Raw genomic sequence first — 27971 nt, 5'->3', positions numbered from 1 at the left:
TACGATTGTTTTAGGCAAACTTTTTATACCGGTTTTTATGCGAATTTTAAAAGTTAGGCGGTTTTTTAAGCGACTTTTCGAGGACATGCAGTTTTTTTTTATCAGGGACATTTCGCCGAAAGCCGTTTCGCCGAAAGCCGTTTCGCCGAAAGCCATTTCGCGAAAGGGTTATTTCGCCGAATGAAATTTTGCCGAATTGGCCACTTCGCCGAATGCCATTTCGCCGAAAGGGTCATTTCGCCGAATCCTGAAATCGTCCTAAAATCGTAATTAGAATTGATTTAAAATAAAGACAAATGAAAGATGATAGCGCTAATGCCCGTTTTGTTAACCTACAATTGTACTTCTTGAATAAAGATTGATTCATGAACCTCAGAACGGAGTTCCCAAGAAAACTTGTTGACTATTAGCTACTGAGCATCAAAGCAATTGCATTGGTGTATCTACCAGGCAAATGTCTGTGGTATTTTCCATTTATTAAGTGAGAATGAAAAAGAAAATCTAATGCGGCTACGCCACATCGTTTTGGTTCATGTGCTGTCTGATCTCGCTACCGCTCGTTCGGACCCAGCTAAAGCAAAGAAAACTAGCTTTGAGTAGACCGAGCAAACGAGGCGGTTACAGGTTTGTATGCAAGAGGCTGCCGCTTCCGACGGCGGGTCGGCGGCCGATTCAGCTGGCGGCCAACCAATCATGGCTTCGGTTATGTGGCTGCGCCACATCAGTTATACAGAAGAAATAACATACGGGAGACATGACCCTTTCGGCGAAATGATTCTTTCGACGAAATGACTCTTTCGACGAAATGACCCTTTCGGCGAAATGGCATTCGGTGAAACGACTTTCGGCGAAGTGGCTTTCGGCGAAATTACCAGCTCCCGTTTTTTTTAATGCGAGTTTTCGAATCCATACAGTTTTTTTGCGAATTTTTAAGTTTATCCTTGCTTCATGCGAATTTCGATAGTTTTGCAGATTTTTTTTAAAGATACGCAGTTTTTAATGCGAATTTTCAAAGATATGCGAATTTTTATGATTTTTTATGCGGTAGGTATTCCTCGCATGAAAATACTGGCGAGTACTTGGATACGTGCACATAACTAATTTTTATGTTTCATATTCGACTCATCAGTGCATCAGCAGTTTACGTTGAACTGCCAATGCCACCTAACGGTTCAACATGAGCCGCTAGGCAAACATAAGCCATCACACTAAGTATTAATGTTTCGGGACTTCAAAACAAAATCATGACACTACGGTTCAAAAAGTGTTTTGTAATTGGCATTAATTTTGCGTCTGCTAAGCGATTTATGTTGAACTGCAAGGTGGCATAACAGTTTAACATAAACTGCTAGTGCACTACTTTCCATGAGTTGGCGTTCATTTCAGCGAATAAAATTTGCGAGCCAAAATTGAATCAGAACGATTGTCCTGAAGAACGTGTCCGAATAGTCAAATGAGTGAAATGAAGAGAATGAAAATTATCTGGAGAACGAACGATACAATTACATACCTGCATTTTCGTAGGTTCCGTTGAAATGCACTGCCTATTGCGGCGTCACTCTGGCAAATAATATTGATTATGCGGCATCTAGAAGGTTCTGAATGAACCTTTTATTTTTTTTTTCTGGACACTAGAACATGAGAGAATATTGAGCAGCATCTGTTGTCATTTGATTGTAAATTTTGATTTACCTGAAGTCGCGGAATTTCAGATTCTGTTTAGAATTTTCCGCGTAACATCTCTGTATGGGACCAGGGCCAGCGAATAAACCACCGTAGAAAGGAAATTATTGAAATGGAAAGATTGGGAATTGTGAAAAACTCTAATCTCGTCGATTTTGGTCGTTTAGTTTCGAGTCTATGTATCGAGACTCAAGTTGCGAAAGGAAAATTTTGTACCAAGACTTGTATTTGCTGTTAGGTGGAATGAAAAATGTCAACAAAATTTTAATTTGACACAAATAATTTTATTAAAATAAGTTCTTCATTTTTAAAATAACAAAATGAACTTATGCATTTTTTTTTCAACTCAACACGGATGAAAATCCACATGTTTCATGATTTTTAATCATGATACGGGCACTGGATTTTTACCCGTGAACAGCAGAACTTTACCGACCAAACAGATCGAGTTTTCACAGAACGAAACTTCCCACTAAGGATTCGGATTGAAGCGCGGCCAGTTGCGGATCTCATTGAAGAATGCATTTCCGGGGCAGGCGGTGGCCACGGCCTGACGATGTCCGATCAACCAGTAACTACCGGAGATGTGATTGTTGCTGACTCCGCACGAAATCAGCCTTTGAGTGGCAGTACGGGCGGCCTGGTTCGGGATGTTGTTGGTGAACGTTCCGATCACGCAAATTCCCATCGACTGATGGTTGTATCCTGGAGCGTGGGCACCCTGACGACCCCAACCGCGTCCTTCGTAGGCGGCTCCATTCTCTCCGACGCACCAATTGTACCCGATGTCGGCCCATCCGTTGTTGTTCATGTGATGGTTCTGGATGTTACGCATCTGCTGGGCACAAGCGGCATCCGTCGTACAGCTGGATCCGGCCGTATGATGAATCACGACCCAAGGAGCGGGACGATTCGGAAGGACGGCCGTGTTGGCGGCCCGAGCTCCCCATCCGGCACGGTTGATGATCCGAGGACACTGCGCCGAAACGGCACTCAGTGTGGCCAAGGCGATTGCAAGTACTGCCAAGGATTTCATTCTGTTAACGTTTTACTTTTGGTAACAAACTGAATTCGGAAATCGCTGGTAGCTGGTATTTATACGGAAGTCATCGCTTCGATAAGTTTCTTCACAAAAAATTCAATTTTTTTTTTGATGCTCGAACGACTAATCTACGAATTTTACAATATACTGAATAAAAAAAATTCGCAGCGTACTTATGGAGATAACAAATTGATTGATCTCGTTTTAGGTGTTTATTGCCTCGGGTGACCTAGCTGCTGTTATCTGCACGGTACTAAACAGTTATCGATATTATCGATCAAATATTCCATCAATCGTAGAGAGCCAAATAGTTGACACCTTTTTTTGGGGAGAAATTCGATGGATGGATTTAGTAGGGTTAAAACGGACCCTTACTGATCTAGAAGAGGTCCTATTTTTTCTGGCAATTGAATCTGACAATCCGGATTTTTTTCGTTGTATCAAACTCGCGTAATATCTAATGTTTAATTTTGTATTTAACACAACTTAAAACATTTGTAGCAAACAACATTTGAACCTTAAAAGCCTTCGACTAATGCATCGGAAAGTACGGCTCCCTGATGGCCAGTTCAGTTCCATAAATAAACTTCGAGTGCTTTTCAGGAAATGTTCAGCTAGAAAAAACATGGGAGATCAATCTCGATGCACAATTTGTCAAGATAAGTTCGGTATTTATTTTTGGATCCCCCCGTTCTGTTTTTTTTTGCAACTCTGTCAATTTCGTAGATTACCTGATTGGAGATTATACGACTCTCGAAATAGCTAATCGGTGCGAATCCTTCCTTATAAGTACCTGCGACGAGGTGGTTCTCGAAATCAATTCGGTTCTGAAATTAAACGTGAACAGAATGAAATTCTTGGCAGTACTTGCAATCGCCTTGGCCACGCTGGGCGCCGTTTCGGCTCAGTGTCCTCGGATCATCAACCGTGCCGGATGGGGAGCTCGAGCCGCCAACACGGCCGTCCTTCCGAATCGTCCCGCTCCTTGGGTCGTGATTCATCATACGGCCGGATCCAGCTGTACGACGGATGCCGCTTGTGCCCAGCAGATGCGTAACATCCAGAACCATCACATGAACAACAACGGATGGGCCGACATCGGGTACAATTGGTGCGTCGGAGAGAATGGAGCCGCCTACGAAGGACGCGGTTGGGGTCGTCAGGGTGCCCACGCTCCAGGATACAACCATCAGTCGATGGGAATTTGCGTGATCGGAACGTTCACCAACAACATCCCGAACCAGGCCGCCCGTACTGCCACTCAAAGGCTGATTTCGTGCGGAGTCAGCAACAATCACATCTCCGGTAGTTACTGGTTGATCGGACATCGTCAGGCCGTGGCCACCGCCTGCCCCGGAAATGCATTCTTCAATGAGATCCGCACCTGGCCGCGCTTCAATCCGAATCCTTAGTGGATGACAGTGGATAATTTTCCCCTTGTTGGCAATATCTAATAAAGAATTGGTGGAGGGAAAATATTACCCGTGTATTTTCAATGGTTTCTTTTTTTCCTATTTCATCAAAATGTTTGGAAAGCCAATATGTGGTTTTCATCCTCGCTCGTTTGGCTTTTCTTGAATCTTAGAATCATCACTTCAAATTTTCTCGATTCCTCGTGACGTGACCTCTAGTACTACACTAAAAAAGTTGATTTTATAGGAGACCAAAATCATTCACCGCAGTTCCTAAAGACCTATTTTGTCAAACGACGGAAATTATCATTTGCAATGACTGAATGTTGGTTTAGCATGAATTTTACTGGCTGCAACTGTAGCATTTGCATTCGGTTAGCAAGTGCAGCCGTATGAATTTACATGCACCATTTACCAACCTAGCAGACGATGTGTGCTTCTGTGGTTCAGTCGATTAATGGACGTACTTTGTGATTCAATGATTCGCCGTTCAAGTCGCAGTGGTCATCATAAAACAAATTTTTTTCGAATGAATTTAATGTCATGGAATTTTCCAATCACAAACAATACATTACGGCAATATGCGGGAACTGCGACGCTCCATTTATGTGTATCCTATAAGATGTAAAATCACAGAGTTTGTTTTCGAAATGTGTAGATTAATCGCAATTTGTGAGTTGAACGAAAAACGTACTTTTCTTTCCAAATTTTTGGAAAATTGTTACAGGTTTAAAATTAAAATCAAACTCTCGTAGCCCTACTTTGATTCGATTCGTCATCTCTGTAAGTGGAGCCAGGTAAATATTCTGAAGAAATTCCGGGAGGAAATCGACGGTTTATATATGGTTAAGGGAAAGTGGGGCAAAGCGAAGTTTTCTTCATATCTTTTCTGGTTTATGCTGCCGGCTACCGAAAAAAAATTGGAGTTTCGTTTTGAAACACCCTCGCACATTACCATGCGTTTTCGTCAATTTAAATGATCAACAAGAACTCCCTCTTATGTATCGGGAAAATGATGCTAAAAACATATGGATGGCAAGGCACAAATCTCCAAATATCAAGGGGAACGTGCCATTTGAGCCAATTTGTTCTGATTCCTGAATTGACCTGTCCGCTTCACTCACATCCTCCCCAACGACTACAGTGAAGTATTGTGAACCTGGAAGGGTTTTTTGAGTCCTCCCCCATCCGGACACTGCAAAAGACGCGAATACAATTTCCGGGCCCTTGTTGCTTATCGCTTCTTTTGTTCTACACTTTGTTTCGAGACTTTCTTCTTCTTGTAGGTCGCCAGGTGATCAGGTGATTTCGCCTCTTGATACGCTGGATCATTCCGACACTCGTTCCTGCTTTTTTGGCCAAATCACGTATTGACTTTGATGTTTTCTTCAAGACTAGAGATACCACTTTCTGGTCCAGTTTCGGGTTGAAAGAACCGGGTTTTCTGCCTCTTCCTGGTAGCTCATCCAAAGAATAGTGTTCCCCAAACTTATTAATGAAGGTTTAAACGGATCAGGGTCATGTCGCCGAAAGCCATTTCGCCGAAAGCCGTTTCGCCGAAAGTCATTTCGCCGAAAGGGTAGTTCGCCGAATGTCATTTCGCCGAAAGCCATTTCGCCGAAAGGGTCATTCCGCCGATTCCTACAAAAGTCTTAAAATCGTTATAGGAATCGATTTAAAATAAAGACAAATTAAAGATATTAATGTTAATGCCCGTTTTGTTGACCTACAATTGTACTTCTTGAATAAAGATTGATTCATGAACCTCAGAACGGAGTTCCCAAAGAAACTTGTTGACTACTAATCATCAAAGCAATTCCAAATGTATGTGATATTTTCCGTTTACTAAATAAGAAAATATTTAATGCGGCTTCGCCACATCGATTTGATTCGTGTGCTGTCCGACCTCGCTACCGCTCGTTCGGACCTAACTAAAGCAAAGAAACCTAGCTTTGAGTAGACCGGGCAAACGAGGCGGTTACAGGGTTGTATGCAAGAGGCCGCCGCTTCCGACGGCGGGTCGGCGGCCAACTCAGCCGACGTTGCCTCGGCGGCATTATGCCGCCGAGCCATCTTGGCTTCGGTTATGTGGCTGCGCCACATCAGTTATACAGGAGGCATAAAAAATAATTTGATGTATTCGAAATTTCTCTTTCGGCGAAATGACCCTTTCGGCGAAACGACTTTCGGCGAAATGACCTATTCGGCGAAACGACTTTCGGCGAAATGGCATTCGGCGAAACGACTTTCGGCGCAATGACCCGCTCCCGGTTTAAACACCGGCATGATGAATTCCAAACCGCTTCGCCAATTTTCGCATAGTAATACCCTTCTCACTTAGCCATGTGTCCAGAACCTGGATTTTCACTTCCTTTTCAATACGCGACATTTTTCAACCGCACAAACAAGTAAACAAACGAAAGCTGACAACAAACTCACAGCATGCTGTGATCTGAACATAGAAAACCATCACAAATACATGCGTACAACACAAATGTATGTGGATAGCTTATTTTCGATACACTCCTTAGTCTTTTGTTTCGGTGCGTCGTTGAAAATCATTTCGAATCATGATTCTTCTTAGTATGTGATACATGATCAAAACAGAATTTTTTGATTTTGGAAATGTTGATGATAATTTTTCAAAATCTGAAGTTTTGCACAGGAACCTTTTTTTGAAGTGCCTAATCATTCAAAAATTAACGCTTTACGAAATCAGAGACGACCCTTTTTCACTGGGAACCGAATGTTCCTTCATTTGTCGTACGGAACTAAGACAGCTCGCAGACATCCACTTAACCCTTTCACGACCATAAGATGCGCAGGACGAAATATCTGATATACAAGACAATATTGTAAATTCAGAGAATATCACCAGAAAAACATAGCAGGGTGCCTAAGTTTCCTATAATTTCATGGGAAATATTTTTCCCAATAATTCTTAGAAATAAATAAAAAAGGAGTTGGGATTATTATATCGTAATTTAATTTATTACTTTAATTGCTTTAATTATCAGAATAGTAAAATAATTAGTTATTTATGGCATTCTTCGAAACGATTTCATGTCCTTGTGGACGTAAAACATAACACATTTATTATGTGTTCTATTTTCTATACGTCATTTTGCACAATCTTTTTTAGTGCAATAAAGATTGATAGTTCTTTTTACTTATTCGTTCAGAAACACATTTGTCACCTTAGAAATAATTTTTCTTTAACATTCAGTACAAAAAACATCGATTTAATAATAATTCTAGAATCTATAACGATTTTTTAATATTTCCCTTGAGCGTTAAGGGGTTAAAACGCTAGTAACGTACGAAAATCTACTCGTCCACCATCAGCAAACTGCTCGCTAGCTTCGCGCCTTCAACTATCCGTCAATCCCCGCACAATCCAAACACCAATAGAGACAGTGCAAGTCAGGCTTTTTAACGACCCATTGGATAACTAAAATCTGGAGACTAAAATTTATTGCAAAGATGCAATAGTACTTTGCAATAAATTTTAGTTCCTTCCGAATGGTGCCACAACACAGGAATACTCCTGGATGCTTGTTTGAAGTATTTGTTCCCTATTATAAAGGGTGTAGCCGGGTTTGCATATGAAAACTGTCCCCAAACAAAAAAAATTGATATACGCTGTTTGGAAGCGTTTATATGGGAAATGATTTTCCCAAAATTTTCGAATTTTTTTAATCGCACTTACAATTTTGGTAGCACTCTAGATTTTACATCAAAAATGAAACATTTATTAGTACATTACGCTGTAATTTTTTCAGATTTTAAATTTAATGATTAACCATGCGTCCCCATCAAATTGCCATCATCCTATGGAGACGCATGGTATTTAGTTCTAAAATCATATATCACATGCCCTTAGAACTAAATACCATGCGTTTCCATCTGCAACTTGAGCTCAGGCCTTGAATATTGACATAATTAATAATGATAAAACAATTTTATTTCTTATGTTATTTACACATGGCCCAACGCCTGGTTCGATTTACCAAGCAATGATGCAGGGAAATCAAGTCGAAGCGCCAGCAGCAAGTCCCGAAAACCCAAAAAGAACGCAAGGTGCATGTGATATATGATTTTAGAACTAAATACCGTGCGTCTCATTCGGATGATGACAATTAGATGGAGACGCATGGTTTTCCGAATGATTTATTTTTTTTAAGTCTGATATTATACCCGTCCACCGTTTTTAGAAATCTGAAAAAAGTACAGCGTAATGTACTCATAAATGATTTATTTTTGATGTAAAATCTAGAGTGCTACCAGAATTGTAAGTGCAATTAAAAAAAATTCAAAAATTTTGAACATTTTTTTTCACATGAATTTTGAAAAATTCTGAAAAATATCAGAAAGATTTCCCATAATTCTTAAAATATTCCTGATTTTTTTAAACCCTAACAAATAGCGTATATAATTTTTTTTTCCGTTTGGGGGCAATGTTTAAATGAAAACCCAGCTACGCCCTTTTTAGAAAATAATAATCAAAAAACGGATTTACAGTGATTTACCGTTTTACCATTCAACTCAGTTCGTCGGGTACGCATAATGTTTGTATGATTTCCCAAACTTTGATTCAAGTAAAAGGCCCAATAATTCCATAGCCTACTATTGAGTTTCATCATGATCCGAATTCCGGTTTCGGAGTAACGGGGTAAAATGTGCAAAAAAAAAACAAAAATAAACATGTGCACACGATTTTCTCCAAATAGAGGGTCTTGCCAACCTACAGAATCCTATCGAATTTCACTTCCGGTTCCGGTATTACAGGCTGATAAGTATTTTCAAAAGTGTGTTTAAAAACCATGACACTGAACAATCGAGTAAAATACTTCCACCTAGCCGTAAAATTTTTCAATTAAACAGGTTTGGTTAGTAGATACATTGATTATGGGTATTTTGCTTCCCGGTTCCATATGATGCATATCATTATCACAGAATAATTTGAGAATAAAAGTTTTACATTGCGTTTAATTAACAGAGATTCTTGCAATGCGATTTTTTACTACAATTTTAACACTGCGATTTTTACGTAAAGATTATTACTCAACAATTATTACAACGCCATTTGAGCGCTACGATTTTCGTACTGGAATTTTTACGCTGCGATTTTTACTCACGATTTTTATTCAACGATTGTTACTTTGAGATCTTCACACTGCGATTTATACTTACAATTTTCATTCACCGGTTATTACAACGTAGATCGAATTTCACACTGCAATTTAACTCAGGATTTTTATACTGCGATTTTTACTCACGATTTTTACTACACGATTAGTATGCTTCGATCTATAAACAGTAATTTTTTAGCTACGATTTTAGTGCTGCGATTTCTATTTTGCAATTTTTACTCAAAACTTTAATTTTTTAGCTACGATTTTGGTGCTGCGATTTCTTCTTTGAGACTGAATTAGGACCCAGTTTGGCAAAAAGGTAATGCTTCTTCATGTGTGCATTCTGAAAGCTGAATTCAGATTTATTCACAACAGATGAGCTTTCAGATTGCAGATATAGAGCTATAAGAATTTTTGGTGCTCATTAAGGGCTATTTTACTGCCATTATTAGTGCTTACTAGTTACCTGGGTGTGATTTTAAGATTGTCATGTTACGTAACGATTTTTTCGCTTCAACTTATATACTGCGTTTCTTCACTTAGCGATTATTGCATAACGATTCTTACACAATGATTTTTTTATTTAACGTGTAATACAGCGTGGATCAATTATTTCATTGCGATTTTTACTCTACGATTATTACTTAATGATTATTATGCTTCAGTTTTCACACAGTTATTTTTATGCTACGATTACAGCAATTTTGACTCATGATCTTCAATTAACGATCTTTACACAGCAACATTTTACTTAACGATTCATACACTGCGATTTTGACACATAAATCTTCACACTGTGATATTTACATTTCAATTTTTCGACTGCGATTTTAATAACGATTTTAACTTAAAGATTATTAATTAACTTTTATTCGCGATTATTTTTCAATTTTAACGCTGTTATTTTGATTCTACGATCTTAACTCTGCGATTTTTACGCTTCGCTTTCAACACTGTTAATTTGTATTATACAATTTTGATGTTGCAAATTGAAAATTTAATAAGTCATTATATGAAGATATTACGATTTACTTCTTATAAGTAATACAGATAATCTTTCAATTCATATCATTGGATTTATCTTCAGCATCGTCTATCAAAATGACAAGATTCAAACTAAATACACACCGCTTGTCGACAACCCACAAGAGTTAGAAAAGTTGCTCTCCAATGCTTGAATCCATTTAACGCAACAACTGCATTAAAGCCGGGCTGGTTGATTGAACGGAGACTTCCTGACTTTGGTTTGCTCTTTATGCGAGATGGACCATCGGAATTCGATTGAACTAACAGCTAGTTGTTTATTTGGAGCTTGCAAAACATTATCGTCACTAGATTGTCGGAATGAAAATTTGCGTATAGACGAATTTCATGTGAAACATCTACCTAAGCAGTAATGACTGTTCTGTGAACGGAACTTTAACATTTTATACCCTGTCTAGCAGTAATTTTCTAGCCCATCTCATACAAGTTAAAATCACGTCAAACGGTTTCAGTTCTACGAATGACAAATTATAAAATGGCATCGTATGGTTCACTTTCGTCATACACAATGAGTCAATTGTAGTATATAAAATTCGAAACAACCCCGACAGTAGCCGTTGGGTCTGTTTTCAGGTCTGTCCGAGAACATGTTCGTACCATCGTCGAAGCAAAGCCCGTTGTTTGTGTAGAACACTGGATAATAGTCTATCGGCTGCAGCCGGTACTGATGCATCCTTTCTGATTCACGTCACTTTTTGTCAACTGTTCCCGAAAGCAAGGACCTGTCAGCCGTTCCGTCGATTTAGTTTGTTTTATAACGCGAATTTGTACGAATTCACGATTCCGGTGTGACATACGACGAATAGCAACAACAGAAAAAACAGCAGTCCACAAATCGTCAGCGGGCTTATGGACATGAATGCAACCGTTGTCAACACCGTAAGGACATTGAATAGCAAGCTCACCTGAAAGTAAAAAAAATAAACGTTCGTTACAAAAAAGATAAATGCTTGGTCATAGCGATGCTTCACACACACAAAATATATTCCATATTTCTCGGAACATGCTGGCAAAATGGTTTGCAAAGTATCGGAGGAACCGGGCCGCCAACGTGAAGGAAACCTAATCACGTGGAAATGGCAAGCATAAATGTTGGCACTCGTTCGGAATCGTAAAACAGTTCGCTTCATCGTTTCGCAGAGCGAGCACCGTCGGACCAGTTTTGGGACGAGCAAAAACAGAACCTTTGCCGGCCGTTTTCCCGAACCGATCCGTTTCTTATTCAATTAGCAAAAACAACGATGTTAATATTAATAATTCAATCGCCATCCACGCACACACACACACAAACTGCGTGATGAGCCAGAAGGCTCTTCCGGTTCCGTTCAGTTCGGATCCAATCTGTCGGCAGCCGACAGGTGAAAAAAAAAACACGGTTGGAGATACAAAAAGCAGCTTATTTTTCGATTGGTTGTTGTTCCGGTGTTTTTGTGTGATGCGAATGAGTTTATTTTTTGGTGAGTTAGTGGGTAAAATATTCGATATTCCTTGGAAAACTTAGAGATCAGGTTAAAGCGATTAAAGCATTTTAAGTAAAAGTTAGAAGAAAATCTTATCTAGCAAGTAATGGGCAGCTATGAACGTCAACACATTGTGACTTGAAAAACTCCTAAAAATTTATTATCAGGCAAGGAATATACAGCTACGGTTGTTTGCAAGTAGTAGGCCATAAGTTATTCAAAAGTATTATGGATTGAAAAGATAATCATTCGATCATCATGTAAAGTTTAGAGCAGAATTTCCTGAGAAAAAAACGCCCGTTTGTGGTACTAAAATAAATCCAAATTTCATAATATTGAGTTTTAAAATATGGCGATTTTCGTGTCTTTGCATACGTTATTATTCCAAAATTTTGCTAGACTGTCCTTTAAGAAGGGCCAAACTGTTTTTCACAAGTCTTATTTCAAGTTGTATTGGCGATTCGGGAAAAAATATTAAAAAACTCTCAAGTGGGACATTACGCCGCACCCGCCGTATTCTTCGGACATTGCTCCATCTAACTACTGGTCGTTCCGACGGATGCAGCTCGATATGGTTTACTTCTTTAGCAGAAATCAAAATTGGCTTCAAGTTTAGATCACCTCAAAAGACGAGACATTTTTCGAGATGGAATTCGAAAATTGCCTAAGAGGTGGAAAAAACTAGACATTCTTTTAATTTTTAAATAAATGCATTTTTGAACCCCAACAAAAAAACGAACCAATTAAATTTGTACTCCCAATATAAAATGGTAAAAGTGACATAACCGACTAACTGCACGATGCATTAAAAAATACTGGGATTTGTCGATTACGTCATATATAAGATTACATGTCTCGAACCGGAAATATTCGCCACAACCATTCCAAATTTTAATGACATTGTTAGTTTTGAAATAAGCCTAAGTGAACCGAAATTCGTTGAGTCATCTTCCAAAAAAATCAGTCTATAAAAAACGTGCAGTTAGTCGGTTATGTCACTTTTACCATTTTATATTGGGAGTACAAATTTAATTGGTTCGTTTTTTTGTTGGGGTTCAAAAATGCATTTATTTAAAAATTAAAAGAATGTCTAGTTTTTTCCACCTCTTAGGCAATTTTCGAATTCCATCTCGAAAAATGTCTCGTCTTTTGAGGTGATCTAAACTTGAAGCCAATTTTGATTTCTGCTAAAGAAGTAAACCATATCGAGCTGCATCCGTCGGAACGACCAGTAGTTAGATGGAGCAATGTCCGAAGAATACGGCGGGTGCGGCGTAATGTCCCACTTGAGAGTTTTTTAATATTTTTTCCCGACTTTTACGACATGAGGCCGAACGTTGTCATGCAGGAAAATAACGTTATCATGTGTTTGCTTATATTTCGGTCGTTCTTCTCGTAATGCACGGCTCAATTGCTGCATCGATTGCTGCTTGTTAAGTCATTTCCAATGATTCTGCATGGGGTTTCTAGCAATTTTTTATTCTCATTCTATACGGAAAGACAAAAACCAATAAAAGTTGAAAACTTAGAATGGAAAAGAAAAAAACAATAAAAATTAAAATTGTACTGACAGCTATGAAAGGAAATCAAATCAAAAAACGAAAATTGAAAACTAAAAACATTAAACTGAGGAACTGCACAATTTAAGTTTGAAAACTTAAAACTGAAATTCAAAAAATGGAAAATTAAAAAATTAGTTATTAAAACATTAATTAAAAAACTGTACATTGACAGCGAAAAACAAAAAAAAAACAAAGAGCTAAACACTAAAATCTGAGAGAATAAAACAAGCCATTTTAAATCAAAAACCTATAAAATGATAAAGAGAACTAAACACGAAAAAATCCAAAATCCCTTATCGAGAACAAACAAAAAAAAATGAAAATAGGAATGTAGACCCCGCTAAATGATAACAAAAATCGAAAACAAATAATTATAGGATGAATACTGTATATTTAAAGTCAAAATCTTCAAACCGAAAATTTAGCGTTGACCTACAAAAGCAACTTGGAAGCAGGAAACAAAAATTGAAAGTCAAACCCCAGAACTTTAGTACTGAAAATTGCAGCTGCAATATGAAAATGGAAAAAACGAAAACTGAGAACAGAAAATTTAAAACTGGAAACGAAAAAATTGCATTACTCATACTTGAGTAATGAAAAAGAAAATCTAAAAACAAAAATCTAAAATATTCGAATTTCGGGTTAGAAACATTCATAAATGAAATATTGAATAGTAAAAGGTTTGAAATGAATCCTAAAAATTGGAATGAGAAAGCTGAACTTTGAGAAAAGAAAAAAAAAACAAAAGTAGAAAACTGAATTTGAAAAACCGAAAACTGAAATATGCACAAAAAAAAACGACATAAATCAAAAGAAAACATTGAAAACTGAACATTGAACAAAAAAAACTGAAAATAAAAAACGAAAAACTGGAAACCACTAATGCTGAAAACTCAATACAGAAATCTGAAAACAGGAAACTGGAAAATAAAAACCAAAACTGAACTAGAAAATTGAACTCGAGAGCTCGAAGTTTAGAAACAAAACTGATGAGTAAAAGTTGCAAACCTAAGAATTGAGTATTTGAAATTTCAAAATTCAAATTGAAAATATGATATTGAAATCTATAAACAAAAACAAACATTTAACTCCGAAAACAAATCACTAAGAAAGGAAAAAAGAAGATTAAAAACTACAAACTAAAATAAATAGAATTAACAGAAATGATAAAAAAATTTCAAAACGGAAAATTGAAAACTGACGATTGAAAAATGTGAACATTGCAAATCCCAGACGGAGAATGCCAAACTGAATGTTGGATGCTGAAAAATTCAAACTAAAACCTGAAATTTTAGAGATGGGAATTGAAAACTGAAATTTCAGTAGCTGAAAGTTCAAAGTGAAAACTGGAAAGCACGAAATTGAAATCTGTAAACCAAACAAAAACAAAATGAACCCTGAAAATAAGTAAGAAAAAACGCAAACTGCAAACTGAAAATCAAAAAAATGAAAATTTTAATATTATTCAGTTGAAACATTAAGTTTAAAATAGAAAACTGAAATCTGAGAGCCGAAAATTTTGAAAACAGAAGATAAAACACTGTGAAAATAAGAAATCAGAAAAAAAACTGAAAGTTTCGAAACTGAAATCAGAAAAATAGTTGAAAATTGAACATTGAAAATCCAAGACTAAAAATTACAAACTGAATATTGAGTGCAGAAGAATTGAAACAGAAGTTTGGAAGTAGGACGGTGAGAATCTAAAAATGGAAACTGAAAACTGAAAATTGGAAACTAAAAAATTTTAAAAGAAATTTTGAAAAATGAGCAGTAAAACTTCATAGCATAAAATTGAAATCCGAAAATCAAATAAAAATCTAACCCTGAAAACAAATAAAGAAAAAAAAACGCAAACTGAAATCTGAAAATCCAAAACTGAAAACTCAATCCAAATAGATGAAACTAGAATCTGAAAACTGGAACATTAGACTTAAAAAATTGTAAATTCTATACTAAATAGTGGAAACTTTTAGTTTAATACAGAAAACTGAAATCTAAGCACCGAAAATTGTGAAAACAGAAGATAAAACACTATGAAAATAAGAAATTAGAGAAAAAAACTGAAAGTTTCGAAACTGAAGTTGAAAATTGAACATTGAAAATCCAAGACTAAAAATTACTAACTGAATATTTAGTGCAGAAGAATTGAAACAGAAGTCTAGAAGTAGGACGGTGAGATTCTAAAAATGGGAACTGAAAACTGAAAATTGGAAACTAAAAACTTTTAATAGAAATTTTGAAAAATGAGCAGTAAAACTTCATAGAATAAAATTGAAATCTGAAAAACAAATAAAAATCTAACCCTGAAAACAAACAAAGAAAAAAAAACGCAAACTGAAATCTGAAAATCCAAAACTGAAAACTCAATCCAAATTTAAATTGAAACTAGAATCTAAAAACTGGAATATATGACTTAAAAAATTGTAAATTCAATACTAAATAGTGGAAACTTTTAGTTTAAAACAGAAAACTGAAATCTGAGAACCGAAAATTTTTAAAACAGAAGATAAAACACTGTGAAACAATTGAAAGTTTCGAAACTGAAGACTGAAAAATAGTTGAAAATTGAACATTGAAAATCCAAGACTAAAAATTACAAACTGAATATTGAGTGCAGATGAATCCAAACAGAAGTCTACAAATAGGACGGTGAAATTCTGAAAATATAAAATGAAAACTGAAAATTGAAAACTAAAAACTTGAAAAAAAATATTTAAAAATGAGCAGCTGAAACTTCAAAATGAAAACATGAAACTGATATTCAAGAATAAAAAAAAATCAAACCATGAAAAAATGTAAAGAAAAAAAAAACTCAAACGGAAATCTGAAAATCCAAAACTCAAGCGAACTTGAGATATTGATAATAACTAGAACCTGAAAACAGGAAATAAAAAGTTTAAAACATAAAACTAGAAAAATAAAAAAATCAATACTGAATAGTGAAAACTTTGAACTGAACTTCTGAGAACCGAAAAGCTTCAAACAGAAGATTGGAAATTATAAACTGAAAAGAGAATAAGAAATATAACTGAAAATTAAGCACAGATATGTGAAAACAGAACATTGAAAACCCAAGACTGAAAAGTTACAAACTGAATATTGAGTGCTGAAAACTTGGACCAGAAAAAGCTACAAACAGGACACTGATATTAGAAAAATAAATCGAAATTGAAAACTGAAAATGGAAAACTTAAAACTTCGAACTGAAAATTAAAAACTGATCAGTTAACACTTCAGAAAGGAAAATTGAAACTTTGGAACGGAAATCTGGAAACCATAAAAAAAATAAACCTTGGAAACAGATAAATAAAAAAAAATACAAATCGAAAACTGAAAATCGAGCTTAATTGTGAAACTGCAAACTGTAAATTGAACGTTTAAGACATAAAACTTGAAAACAGGAAATAGTAAAATTATAAATTGAATATTGTGTAAAAAACAACTGAATATGTGATATTGAAAACAGAACACTGAGATCTAAGAACCGAATAGTCTAAAAACAGAAGACTGTGAACTGAAAAAAGAAAGGACAAGGGAAATGGAAACGTAAATTTCAAAACTGAAAATTGAGTGCAATAAAATGTCAAACAGAAACCTGTAAAAAAGATCCTAAATTTGAAAAATGGGGATTGAAAACAGAAAACTTAAACTATTAATAGAACAATTACAAATTGACTAGTTGAAACTTCAAAGTGAAAATTGGAAATATGAATCTGAAATTTGAAAATCAAACAAAAAAAATGATCCCGAGAAACAGAAAAAAATTGAAAACCGCAAAACAGAAATATAAAAATAGAAAATTGAAAGCTTCGAACTTAATAACACATGGGCTGAAAGGTCCCGGGCCTAACAAAGAGAACACGATTTTTTTTTGGTTCAAAATTAACTTTATTCAGTCATTCCAGCGCCGCTCTAACATTTCCACTTTTGTAGAACGATTCATCTTTTGTCTCAAAATAGTTTAAGCCTCAGTTTCAGCGTTAACCTCTTTATTCGTGCAAAATTTCTTACCTTCTTAGCATTTTATTTTTACGTCTGCAAACAGCCAGTAGTCGCTGGGGGCCAAATCTGGCGAATACGGTGGACGTGGGAGCAATTCGAAGCTCAATTCATGTAGTTTTGCCATTGTTCTGGTTGATTTGTGACACGGTGCGTTGTCGTGATGAAACAAATTTTTTTCTTTACCGAATGCGGGCGTTTCTTTGCAAATTCAGTTCTCAAACGTTCCAATAACGTAGTCACTGTTAATGGTATTTCCTTTCTCAAGATAGTCGATAAATATTACACCACGCACATTCCAAAAAAACGAGGCCATAACCTTTCCCGCCGATTGAACGAGGTTCACCAGTTGCTGTTCACTCGGATGACGATCGTTTTGATTCCGGAGTGAAATGATGAATCCATGTTTCATCCATTGTCACATATCCACGCCAAAATTCCGGTTTGCTACGTTTAAACATGGCCAAAAACTACTCAGAATCATCAACACGTTCTCTTTTTTGGTCAACAGTGAGCAATCGCGGCTCACATTGAACAGCGAAGCTGTGTTTTAAAGGTTAGTATTAACGAAAAAAAAGGTGACTGTAATAAAACTAGCGCCCGGGACTATTCAGCCCATGTGTTAAACTTACCTTACCTAGCAACTTTAGTCCTGGGAAAGACAGGGTGCAACCGTGATAGTTTACTAATTTTTGCCTTATGCTCATATTACTTTACAACACAATCCCATAAATAATTTTTTTTTCGAATAAAGCTTGCTTCAGATAGAATTGGAACAAAGACAATTGCCTGTATTTCAGTTATTTATTTTTGAAATCAAGATCTTTTTTTTATACAAATGTAGCGTTTTCTTCATACTTTTAAGAAAAAATACGGATAAAATTATTCGTCACAGTTTCGAAGGAATTCTCGAATTTTTCCTGTAACACGGCTCATTAGGCAGCGCACACCTTCATCGTCCATCGTTTTAGCTATCTTATTCCACCAGGTCGTCATCTGATTGATGTCTTTGACAACCTTTCCCTTTGCCTAGAGTCTCCTCTTCACGATTGCTCAGTATTTCTCAATAAGGCGGAACTGGGGGCAGTTGGGTGGGTTGAGGTTTTTGTCGAAAAAAAATGAACCCCTTGCTCGGCATACCATTCTTGAACGACTTTGCTGTGATGACAGCTTGTCAAATCTAGCCAAAACATTACGGGATGGTCGTGGGATCGAACGAACGGCAAAATTCGTTTTTGGAGAAACTCTTTTTGGTATAGTTCCGAAGTCATTGTCTTATTTGTAACGAAAACTTTCGTTTTTTTGCCACAGCTGCAAATGCCCTGCCAAATCATAATTTTTTTTGCCAATTTTTCGGCAAAACCAAATTTAAATTTGGTAAAATTTTTGACCTTAGATTTGCCCGAAGTCAGCCTTGACATAGGTTTCATCGTCAAACTTGGTCAGTATATAGTCATATAGTTTCCGAGCACAAATTTTGACCACACTATTCTGTTTTATGGTCCAATTTGGCTGTTTGCTAGCTCGACACGACTTGATTCCTTCCCGGAGTCGAGTTCTCCTCACGGTACTATGGGCAGCACCGCATTTTCTGGCCAAATCACGGTCCGACAGATTAGGTCTCCTCTTAATCGTCTTCAAAATTTTACCACGCAGTTTCCGGTCGACAATTCCGATTGGCTTGAGGCTTCTGAATCGTCGTCAATGTTTCCTTATACCGTTTGATAACGCGCTATACGGTATTTCTGGGCAATTTCAGCTGTTTAGCTAGCCTAGATGCAGACCACAATGGATTTTCCAAATAACTGTGCACAATTTTTTCTCTTCATTCGGCTTCCATGTTGAATGTTTACAAAGTACAGTCGATTTGCGGAATATCAAAAATCATACGAGAAGCTGACAAAATTCTCGACACGTGGGCGCCAAGAACTTCCAAATCCGTCCACCAGGAGCGCCACAATATGAGAAAAAGTTTGTTCCAATTCTAAATGAATCAAGCTTTGCTTCGATTAATGTTATTCAAGACACATATTTAGAGATACGTGACACTTCGATTCTCCGATCGAAAAATCGTAACATTACTTAAAAAATATGTATTATTTCGCAAGCAATATGCTGCTGCGGTCATCCAAATACGACCCCTAAAATCGTGCACAGTCCGGCACTGATCGCTTCCATTAGCCATCATAACCTGCCGGTAGATATCTATTAATTTGACAAACCCAGTCAATTATCGGCGAAAGTTATACAAAATTCAATTATTTGTCGAACCTACACACCACACACACTTGACACGCACGGTTCCCGCAAATGAGCCAAATGTTTACCCGATTCCATTATCGAAATGGTTTCCGATGGATCGATGGGGAAGAGCCCGGGGAAGCGGTGGTAAACCCAAATCAACCATCAGCGATTGTGGTTCGAACTACGCGATTGAAATAAGCGCGGATTGGGATTGGGGTGGGGACGATAACTTTTTTTTTTTAAACAATCCAGTCACATCCTCTCTGCGCTCTTTTGGTTGATCACCGTTCGGATGCGATCGTTGGATTGAAATCTGATAATAATTTTTTTTATTTCCGTTCTGTTGGCTTAACACGATTTATAGGCGTTTGATTCGGGGGGGAAAAATGTTATGCAAATACCGGTATAATATAGTTAATCGACACAATATTTTTTCCATGAAAAACTGTGAAATTAAGACAAGCTTTTGGAAATAAAGCCATTTACACCCAATTAAATAACATTGGCTTTTCTGGTCGTCCAATTTCAAAAAAAATATAAAAACCGTCGCGGCTTCGAAAAACGAACCGATGGAGTTCTTAATATACTTTCCACGTTTTCATAAGGCCAAAAACTACCACCGAGTAACAAACTCAACATTTGGGCGCAGCTCCTTTTTCGCCTGATTTGATGACCATCATACAGTTTCGCATTCTGCAACAACACGACGACTGGCGGGGCGTTGAAAACTATTCCAGTTGCAGATTGCAGCTGAAATTCATAGAATTCCTGCCCCGTTCCACCGAAATTGCACACAGTGCAAACAAATATGTTTCCCCTGGTGGAAAAAGGGGGGAAAGTGTGCCGAAACGGGACGTAGTTTGAAAGTGAGAGAGAAGAGGGAGGGAAGCGACACATGTGCTAATAATTGTTTTGGCTCCCGAATGAACTTCCGGCTGGGATAAGGTTTCCGTGCTATCAAGCCCATTTTCAGATTCACCCAGGGATTATGATGACTACTAAATCCATGATGAAATGTTAGAATGAACTCGGAAAGTTCCCCCACATCCTTTCCTCCGCTTTTGCCCTTCATCCTGTCCGAAATTCGTTGCTACTAAAACTTCATCGTTCGGAAAGCCCATTGTTTCTGAGTGCCTATAGCAGTCGAATGAGCTTGTTAGGCCGGTTGGAGGCTGGTTGCTGGAATAAAAACGACATCAGATATTTGCTTTTCTGCTCAGGTTACTCCTGGCTGTTGAAGGCAAACTTCACGAAGCTACTACTCCGATTATTATTATTATTATTATGATTATAAAGTACCGTATAATTATGTCCAGTGATCCTCTACCACTTTTTCGATTGGGAGATAAGTCCTAATGGTATATTCAAATGACTTAATTGTTGCTAACCCGATTTGCATGGTTTAATAATTAACTGTTCTGAATTCTTCCAGGTCGGTGTTCGAACATATGACAGCTGGCTTGTAAGACCAGCGCCTTATGGATTGAACCGCCAACCCGGGACAAACGTGTCAAAGTCTTCCGATACAGTTTTGCAATGACTGAGTGAAAACATATATTGGAGAAGCGAAATGAATAAGAAACTCACAGACAAGATGAATTTTAGAAAAAGAGGCAGGACTCGAACCTGCGTTCTTATGCAATCCGTGCATACGCGTTCGATTATTTCTACCACCCAGAACTGTGATAGACACAGTTCTACAACAGCACCGAGTTGGTAAGCGTACATCGAACAATGTTCTAAATCCTAGCCGCCTCACGACCGGTACCCTATAGCCAAACAGCTTCTCTGTTCATCAGACAACAAAAACTAGTCTTCTCGCTCTATACCTATTTTCCGCTCCAGCACTGTGTAGGAGAGTATATTTATCATCGCTTGTTTGCCTTCTGTACTGTGCCAGTCGCTGCGTGGCTATCGTAACAAAATCCTTTCGAAATAGATTCTTTCATCTCCGAGAATACTTTTTGTATAGAATTTATTTAGTACTAAATTTATTTTATTTATTTACTAATATACATAATCAACAGACAAAATATGGTCCTAATGATTATTTCTAAGTATATTTAAAAAACTAGTTTTAATTCGACTGCGCGGGACATGGAAATCGAAACCCGTCGAAACAGCATTGAAAGAACGTTGCAATCCAATGAAGGCGCCATTGATTCCATAATTAGTGCGGCGTAAAGGCATTCTGAGGAGGTTGTTGTTGTTGCGAAGAGCACGTGCGCGAACATTTATGTTTATTTGACAAAGAAGTGCGGAACAATCGACATTGTTCAACAAAACGTCGGCGATTAGCAATGCACGGGACAGATCACGTCGCACCTTCAGTGTATCGAATCCGATAAGCAGTCCGCGGCTTTCATAACTCGGCAACTGATGAGGATTATTCCGTGGTAACTGGCGAAGAGCGAAACGAACAAATCTGCGCTGTATTGATTCGATTCTGATATTCCCATTATGGTAAAGCGGGTTCCATACCGCCGAACAATATTCGAGCGTTGAACGTACAAGCGAGCAGTAGAGAGACTTCAAACAGTAGATATCTGTGAAGTGCTTAGCAGTTCTCATTACAAATCCCAGGCAACGTGAAGCTTTTGCAACAATGTACGAGATATGTTGCTTGTAGTTCAGTTGTTCGTCAAGAAAAACCCCAAGGTCCTTGGCACATGTGACTCTATCTATCGTAGATCCTCGGAGACAATAGTCGAAACGTATAGGTGTTCTTTTCCGTGTGAACGTGATGATCGAGCATTTACTGATATTTAATGTCATTCGATTAATCTCGCACCACTCCGAAAAAATTTCTAGTTGACTCTGGAGGGAAATGGCATCCTCAGTTGTCTTAATAATTTTGAATAACTTAAGGTCGTCGGCAAATGATAATCGTGGGACACTCAGTAAAAAGTTCACGTCATTGAAGTACAGGAGAAAAATCAGTGGTCCGAGATGACTGCCTTGTGGAATGCCAGAAAAAGCATAAAAATCATTAGATAGATCATCACCGATCTTAACCGCCAACCGTCGATTGCAGAGGTCCACTGAAGAATACAGGAACCGAAACCCAGTCGGTCCAGTTTGGCGATAGTAATGGCGTGATTTATTTTGTCAAAAGCAGCGGAGAGGTCCGTATATAAAACATCTGTTTGAAAACCGTTTGACATAGCATCTGTTATAAACGTCGTAAAGCTTAATAGATTAGTAACAGTTGAGCGTTTCGGCATGAATCCGTGCTGAGTTTCTACGATATACTGCTTACAGTGATTGAAAATAGGTTCCAGAACAACCAGTTCGAACAGCTTAGGAATTGCACTAAGTAAGGTAATGCCGCGATAGTTGTCGATATTCTTCCTGTCTCCTTTTTTGTGCACTGGGAACATATAAGAAGATTTCCAAACAACAGGAAATACTCCAGTCGTGAGTGACTGTTGAAACAGTTGACATAAGGGTGTTGCAATACCGCTGGAACATTTCTTCAAGACGACAGCGGGGATGCCATCGGGTCCAGGAGAATATGAAGACTTCATTTTAACGATAGCCTTTTGGACAGAGCTAATATCAACATTGATGAAATTCAACGATTGACTCAAAACAGGAACGTTCCGTGCTGCCTGGGAGATTTGATCCGTTGATAAAATATCTCTAGAAAAAACCCCAGAGAATTTCTTCATAAACATGTCGCAGATTTCTTGCAAGCTAGAAGTCGGTTGATCGTTGTAGTACATAGACGAAGGAAGATCTGGCTCTTTCCTTTGCTCATTAACGTGCTTCCAGAACGACTTAGGGTTAGATTTTAATTTCCTCTGCACACTTCGCAAATAGTTGGCATAACATCGTTTGGCTGTTTTTTATAAACTTTATTTATTTCCAAATAGTTTTGCCTGAGCAAAAAACCACCTTTCTTGGAATATTTCCTTAGAGCTGTTCTTTTCAAACTTTTTAATTTTCGTAACTCAGCGGATTGCCACGGTGCTTGTCTGGAAAGCTGGCTGATTTGCTTTGGCACATATTGGTCAATTGCATAAATCAGAACGTTGGAAAAGGTTTGCGCTGCAAAATTTATATCATCATTGTCAAGAATTTCAGTCCAGTCCACGTTTGAAAGAAATGCAACAATACTGTTGTAGTCGGCTCTTTTAAAATTGTATCTGACGGTTTGAGAAACTTTACAGTTATCCAACGTTTGATTTGATTCAAGTACAATGTGCAGGGGAGGATGATATCTAACGGATTTCACTATAGGAATTGCTGCTTCGGAAATTCTGGGTGCAAAATCGGATTTACTTGAAAAGCAAAGATCGAGAATTCTGTTGTGCTCATTTTCGACGTGATTCACTTGACGCAATAGGTTAAGACTGGAACGGTCAAGCAGATGGACGATACCGGTGTGAAAAGAAGAATTCATTGGGTCAGCGAACATAAAGCCGTTGGAAGCAGGGTACCATTTCAGGCCGGGGAAGTTGAAATCACCAACAATTAGAATATCATCTGTCGGTTTCATGTGAACTGAAACTACTTTTTCTAGCGTCTGAATGTGCGAGTCAATCAGTGACAAATCACGTGTACGATCCGGTGGAAAATAAACCATTTAACTTTCGAACTTTATCCAAAATGTAATAGTAGCTTTCAAACGAACCTTAGCTTGTTACAATCGGCTACAGTATCTCTGAGAAAATTGATCAATGAAAAAAACAACGCGTTTTGTCGGTTACGCCACTTATACGATTATACGCTGCAACAATCTAATAGTAGTTTTCAACCGAACTAAAGCTAGTTGAAATCGGTTCAACCATCTTCGAGAAAATTGAGTGTTGAAAAAATCTTTCAAAAGGGGCACAAATATAGGTTTTCCAATATCGTCGAGCCAAGTTGAATTGTGTATAACACTATTGGTCTCCGGAGCTCGGACCAAAAGTCGGTTTCTCTAGCAGTTCTATTAATTTTCTATAGAGAAAGGCAACAAAATGATGAAAATGATGAGTTATTTTTTTTTACATTTTCGGTAAAAATGTTACGGGGTAAATTCAGCGAGTATCAGACGAGTCTTCAAGGAGTTCAAACCACTCCAGAAACTTAAAAACATTATGTTCTGAAAACTCTTCTCTATCAATAACACGAATTTTGCGCCAAGTCAAAAAAATGTTGGTAGCACCCTCTCTGGTTCGAATGAAACTTTCTGGACGAGTAGACTTTCTGTCAAAGAGTCACTTTGTATACTTTGTTTTTTCTATCAAAAACTGTTATACTAGTGATTTTCATAAAATCAGTCAAATTTCGGAATAAAAAATACCAAGTCCTACACTGAAAAAAATCGATTTTAAAAATTCAAAATCGATTTGCAAAGAAACCCATTTTTGAATTTGATAAAATTTTGTCCCCAGATTGGTGATTCACCTTCCCTACAAACTGTTCATACATTGCAAGATGGGCACATTCAAGGAAAAAAAGTTTTTCAAACAAACCCTATTTCTTGTCAAAACTGAGACTTTTCTCCAGTGTTTTTTTTACTGAATACTAAACTAACCTGAAAGTCATAATCATCCCAGATTCCAATGATTCTCAATTTGTGAGAAAAGTTCACCGAATACCCTGTTGCCAGTTGCCCGAAAGTATCAGTGCTGAATAAGAAAATGTTTTTTGGTCAGAAGATGAAGTATAAATGTTTTGACCAGAGACCAATTGACCAAAAAGCCATCTTTTAAAGACTGTCCCAGAAAGTATGGACGCATTTTGATTTCGCTATAAATAATTCACAAGTGTTAGATATTCAAATTTTGTTCGATATACTGATAATATTAGACTACAACAACAGAATATTATTTTCAACATTTGCTACTTAGCCATTGTAGACTAGCTGGCGCACCTTTTTGCGAACGTTCCTCATTAAATTTCGTACAGACTTCTTGGCGACAAGTTGTGACACTTTCTTGCAATCTTTTTCGAACTATTGAATGGTTTCGGCTGCCGAGACATGTTTCCTAAGATGTGCCTTCGTTAATGCCCAAAATTCCTCAATCAGTCGAAGTTGTGAACAATTTGATGGATTCATGTCTTTTGGGACGAAAGTGACATTTTTGGTAGTATACCATTCTACCATTGATTTCGAGTAGTGGAAAGAAGCAAGATCTGTCCAGAAGACAACAGGATCCTTGTGGCTTCGAATCATGGGTAGAAGTCTTACCCCTGTAATCGGAATCGGAAGTCGTATCGGAATGAAATTTCACAGTAGCTTTAAAGATAATATGAGCTTTAATTCAAATCAAGATATGTGAAAATCGGTTCAAGCATCGCTGAGAAATTGAAATGAGTTCTATTTTTAAAGTTTTTCTTCACAACTTTCGGTGCTTCCGGAACAGGAAAGGCGGAAATTATAAGACCTTTCATTTGAATCTTAGTTTGTGAAAATCGGTTGAGCTGTTTCAGAGAAAATGGAATGCACATTTTTTCTCTAAGTTTCACATATTACCATGTAACTCCGGAACCGGAAGTCAGATCCAAATTAATTTCAATAGCAGGCTATGGGACCATAAGACTTTTTATTTCAATTTTAGATTGTGAAAATCGGTTCAGCTGTTTCTGAAAAAAAGTGAATGCATATTTTTTCCAGTTTTTTTTGTGCATATCATCCTATATCTCCGGAACCGGAAGTCGGATCGGGATGAAATTCAACAGCAGGCTATGGGACCATGAGCCCTTTTTCATTTGAATCTTAGTTCGTGCAAATCGGTTCAGTCATCTCCGAGGAAAGTGAAATACATACATACATACACACTCACACCCACCCACACACACCCACACACACACACCCACACACACACACACACACACACACACACACACACACACACACACAGAGAGAGAGAGAGACATTTGCTCAATTAATCGAGCTGAGTCGAATGGCATATGCCATGCGTCCAACCGGGCCTCGGTTAAGAAGTTGGTTTTCACAGTGATTGCATAGCCTTTCTACATATATGAGAAAGGCAAAAACATTTTTGTTTATTTAAATTTTGATTAATATCCATTTTGGTTCAAGGAGTTACAGCTATTTTTTTTTTGAAAATGATATCGTGTAAATGGCTATCTTTTTTCGATATGACTCGTCCGGGGAACAATGGTCGTAACAAATCGATTGTTAGTCAAGCTGTATGGCATGTTGCACCGTCCCGTTGAAACCAGTAGCCATTGAAGTCATTTTCACGAACAACCGGCATCACAAAATCATTCATCGTGGTTCGATAACGATCGCCATTGATAGCTTTGTGGTCGTATAGAGGCTGTTTCCCCAATTAATTGAGAGTTTTCAGTGGGATAGAACCGGCAGTTTAGGTTTATTACCGCATCCATTTACGGTGAAATGTGCGTGAAATGTCTGACATGATGATTTTTCGCCTCGAGTTGGCCTCATTTTGATTGTAAAGCTGAACAATTTCAGCGCGTGCTCTGGGTGTCGCTCTGACAATTCTGCCAAACGTTATTGGGTTCAGAAAAAATGGCTCAGAAGACACGTTCCCCGAATAATTCCTTTAACTGCCATATTCTTGGAGCTAGGGTGGTTCTTCTGATTTTCATTATATTTAATTTCTTCAAAAACCTCTTTATCAAAAAAAATTGAAAAAAATCAGTAATATTTTATTAATTTTGGGAAACCTTTCTGATTTTTTGCATCAAAATAAATCATTTATGAGTACATTACGCTGTATTTTTTTCAGATTTTTAAAAAATGTGGACGGGTATAATATCAGACTTTGAAAAAATAAATCATTCGGAAAGCCATGCGTCTCCATCAAATTGTCATCATCCGATGGAGACGCATGGTATTTAGTTCTTAAATCATATATCACATGCACCTTACGTTCTTTTTGGGTTTTCGGACTTGCTGCAGGCGCTTCGACTCGATTTCCCTACATCATTGCTTGGTAAATCGAGCCAGGCGTTGGGCCATGTGTAAATAACATAAGGAATAAAATTCTTTTATCATTATTAATTATGTCAATACTCAAGCCCTGAGCACAAGTTGCAGATGGAAACGCATGGTATTTCGTTCTAAGGGCATGTGATATATGATTTTAGAACTAAATACCATGCGTCTCCATCGGATGATGGCAATTTGATGGGGACGCATGGTTAATCATTAAATCAAAAATCTGAAAAAATTACAGCGTAATGTACTAATAAATGTTTTATTTTTGATGTGAAATCTAGAGTGCACCCAAAATTGTAAGTGCGATTAAAAAGAAATCGAAAATTTTGAACATTTTTTGCACATGAAATACATTTTGAAGGATTCTGAAAAATATCACAAAGGTTTCCCAGAATTCCTAAAATATTTCTGGTTTTAGTCAATTTTTTTGCTAAAGAGGTTTTTGAAAAATTTAAATAAAATGAAA

The 27971-nt window shown here is 37.3% G+C and overlaps 3 protein-coding genes across 8 annotated transcripts in view; 1 reads left to right on the top strand and 2 right to left on the bottom strand.

Moving 5' to 3' along the window:
* LOC131426203 (fasciclin-1) overlaps positions 1–27971 on the bottom strand; it is a 467103-nt gene that overhangs the window by 265366 nt on the left and 173766 nt on the right. The gene's annotated exons all lie outside the window — the stretch shown is intronic.
* LOC131426210 (peptidoglycan-recognition protein SC2-like) lies at positions 1946–2761 on the bottom strand. Its single transcript, XM_058588784.1, has one exon. It carries the CDS (start codon positions 2717–2719, stop codon positions 2156–2158), a length of 564 nt encoding a protein of 187 aa, XP_058444767.1. The 5' UTR covers positions 2720–2761; the 3' UTR covers positions 1946–2155.
* On the top strand, positions 3531–4221 carry LOC131426212 (peptidoglycan-recognition protein SC2-like). The gene has a single exon (XM_058588786.1). It carries the CDS (start codon positions 3574–3576, stop codon positions 4135–4137), a length of 564 nt encoding a protein of 187 aa, XP_058444769.1. The 5' UTR covers positions 3531–3573; the 3' UTR covers positions 4138–4221.

The sequence above is a fragment of the Malaya genurostris genome, chromosome 1, assembly GCF_030247185.1.
Source record: "Malaya genurostris strain Urasoe2022 chromosome 1, Malgen_1.1, whole genome shotgun sequence".
Taxonomy (NCBI): Eukaryota; Metazoa; Arthropoda; class Insecta; order Diptera; family Culicidae; genus Malaya; species Malaya genurostris.
This window is presented reverse-complemented; position numbering and strand designations above follow the sequence as displayed.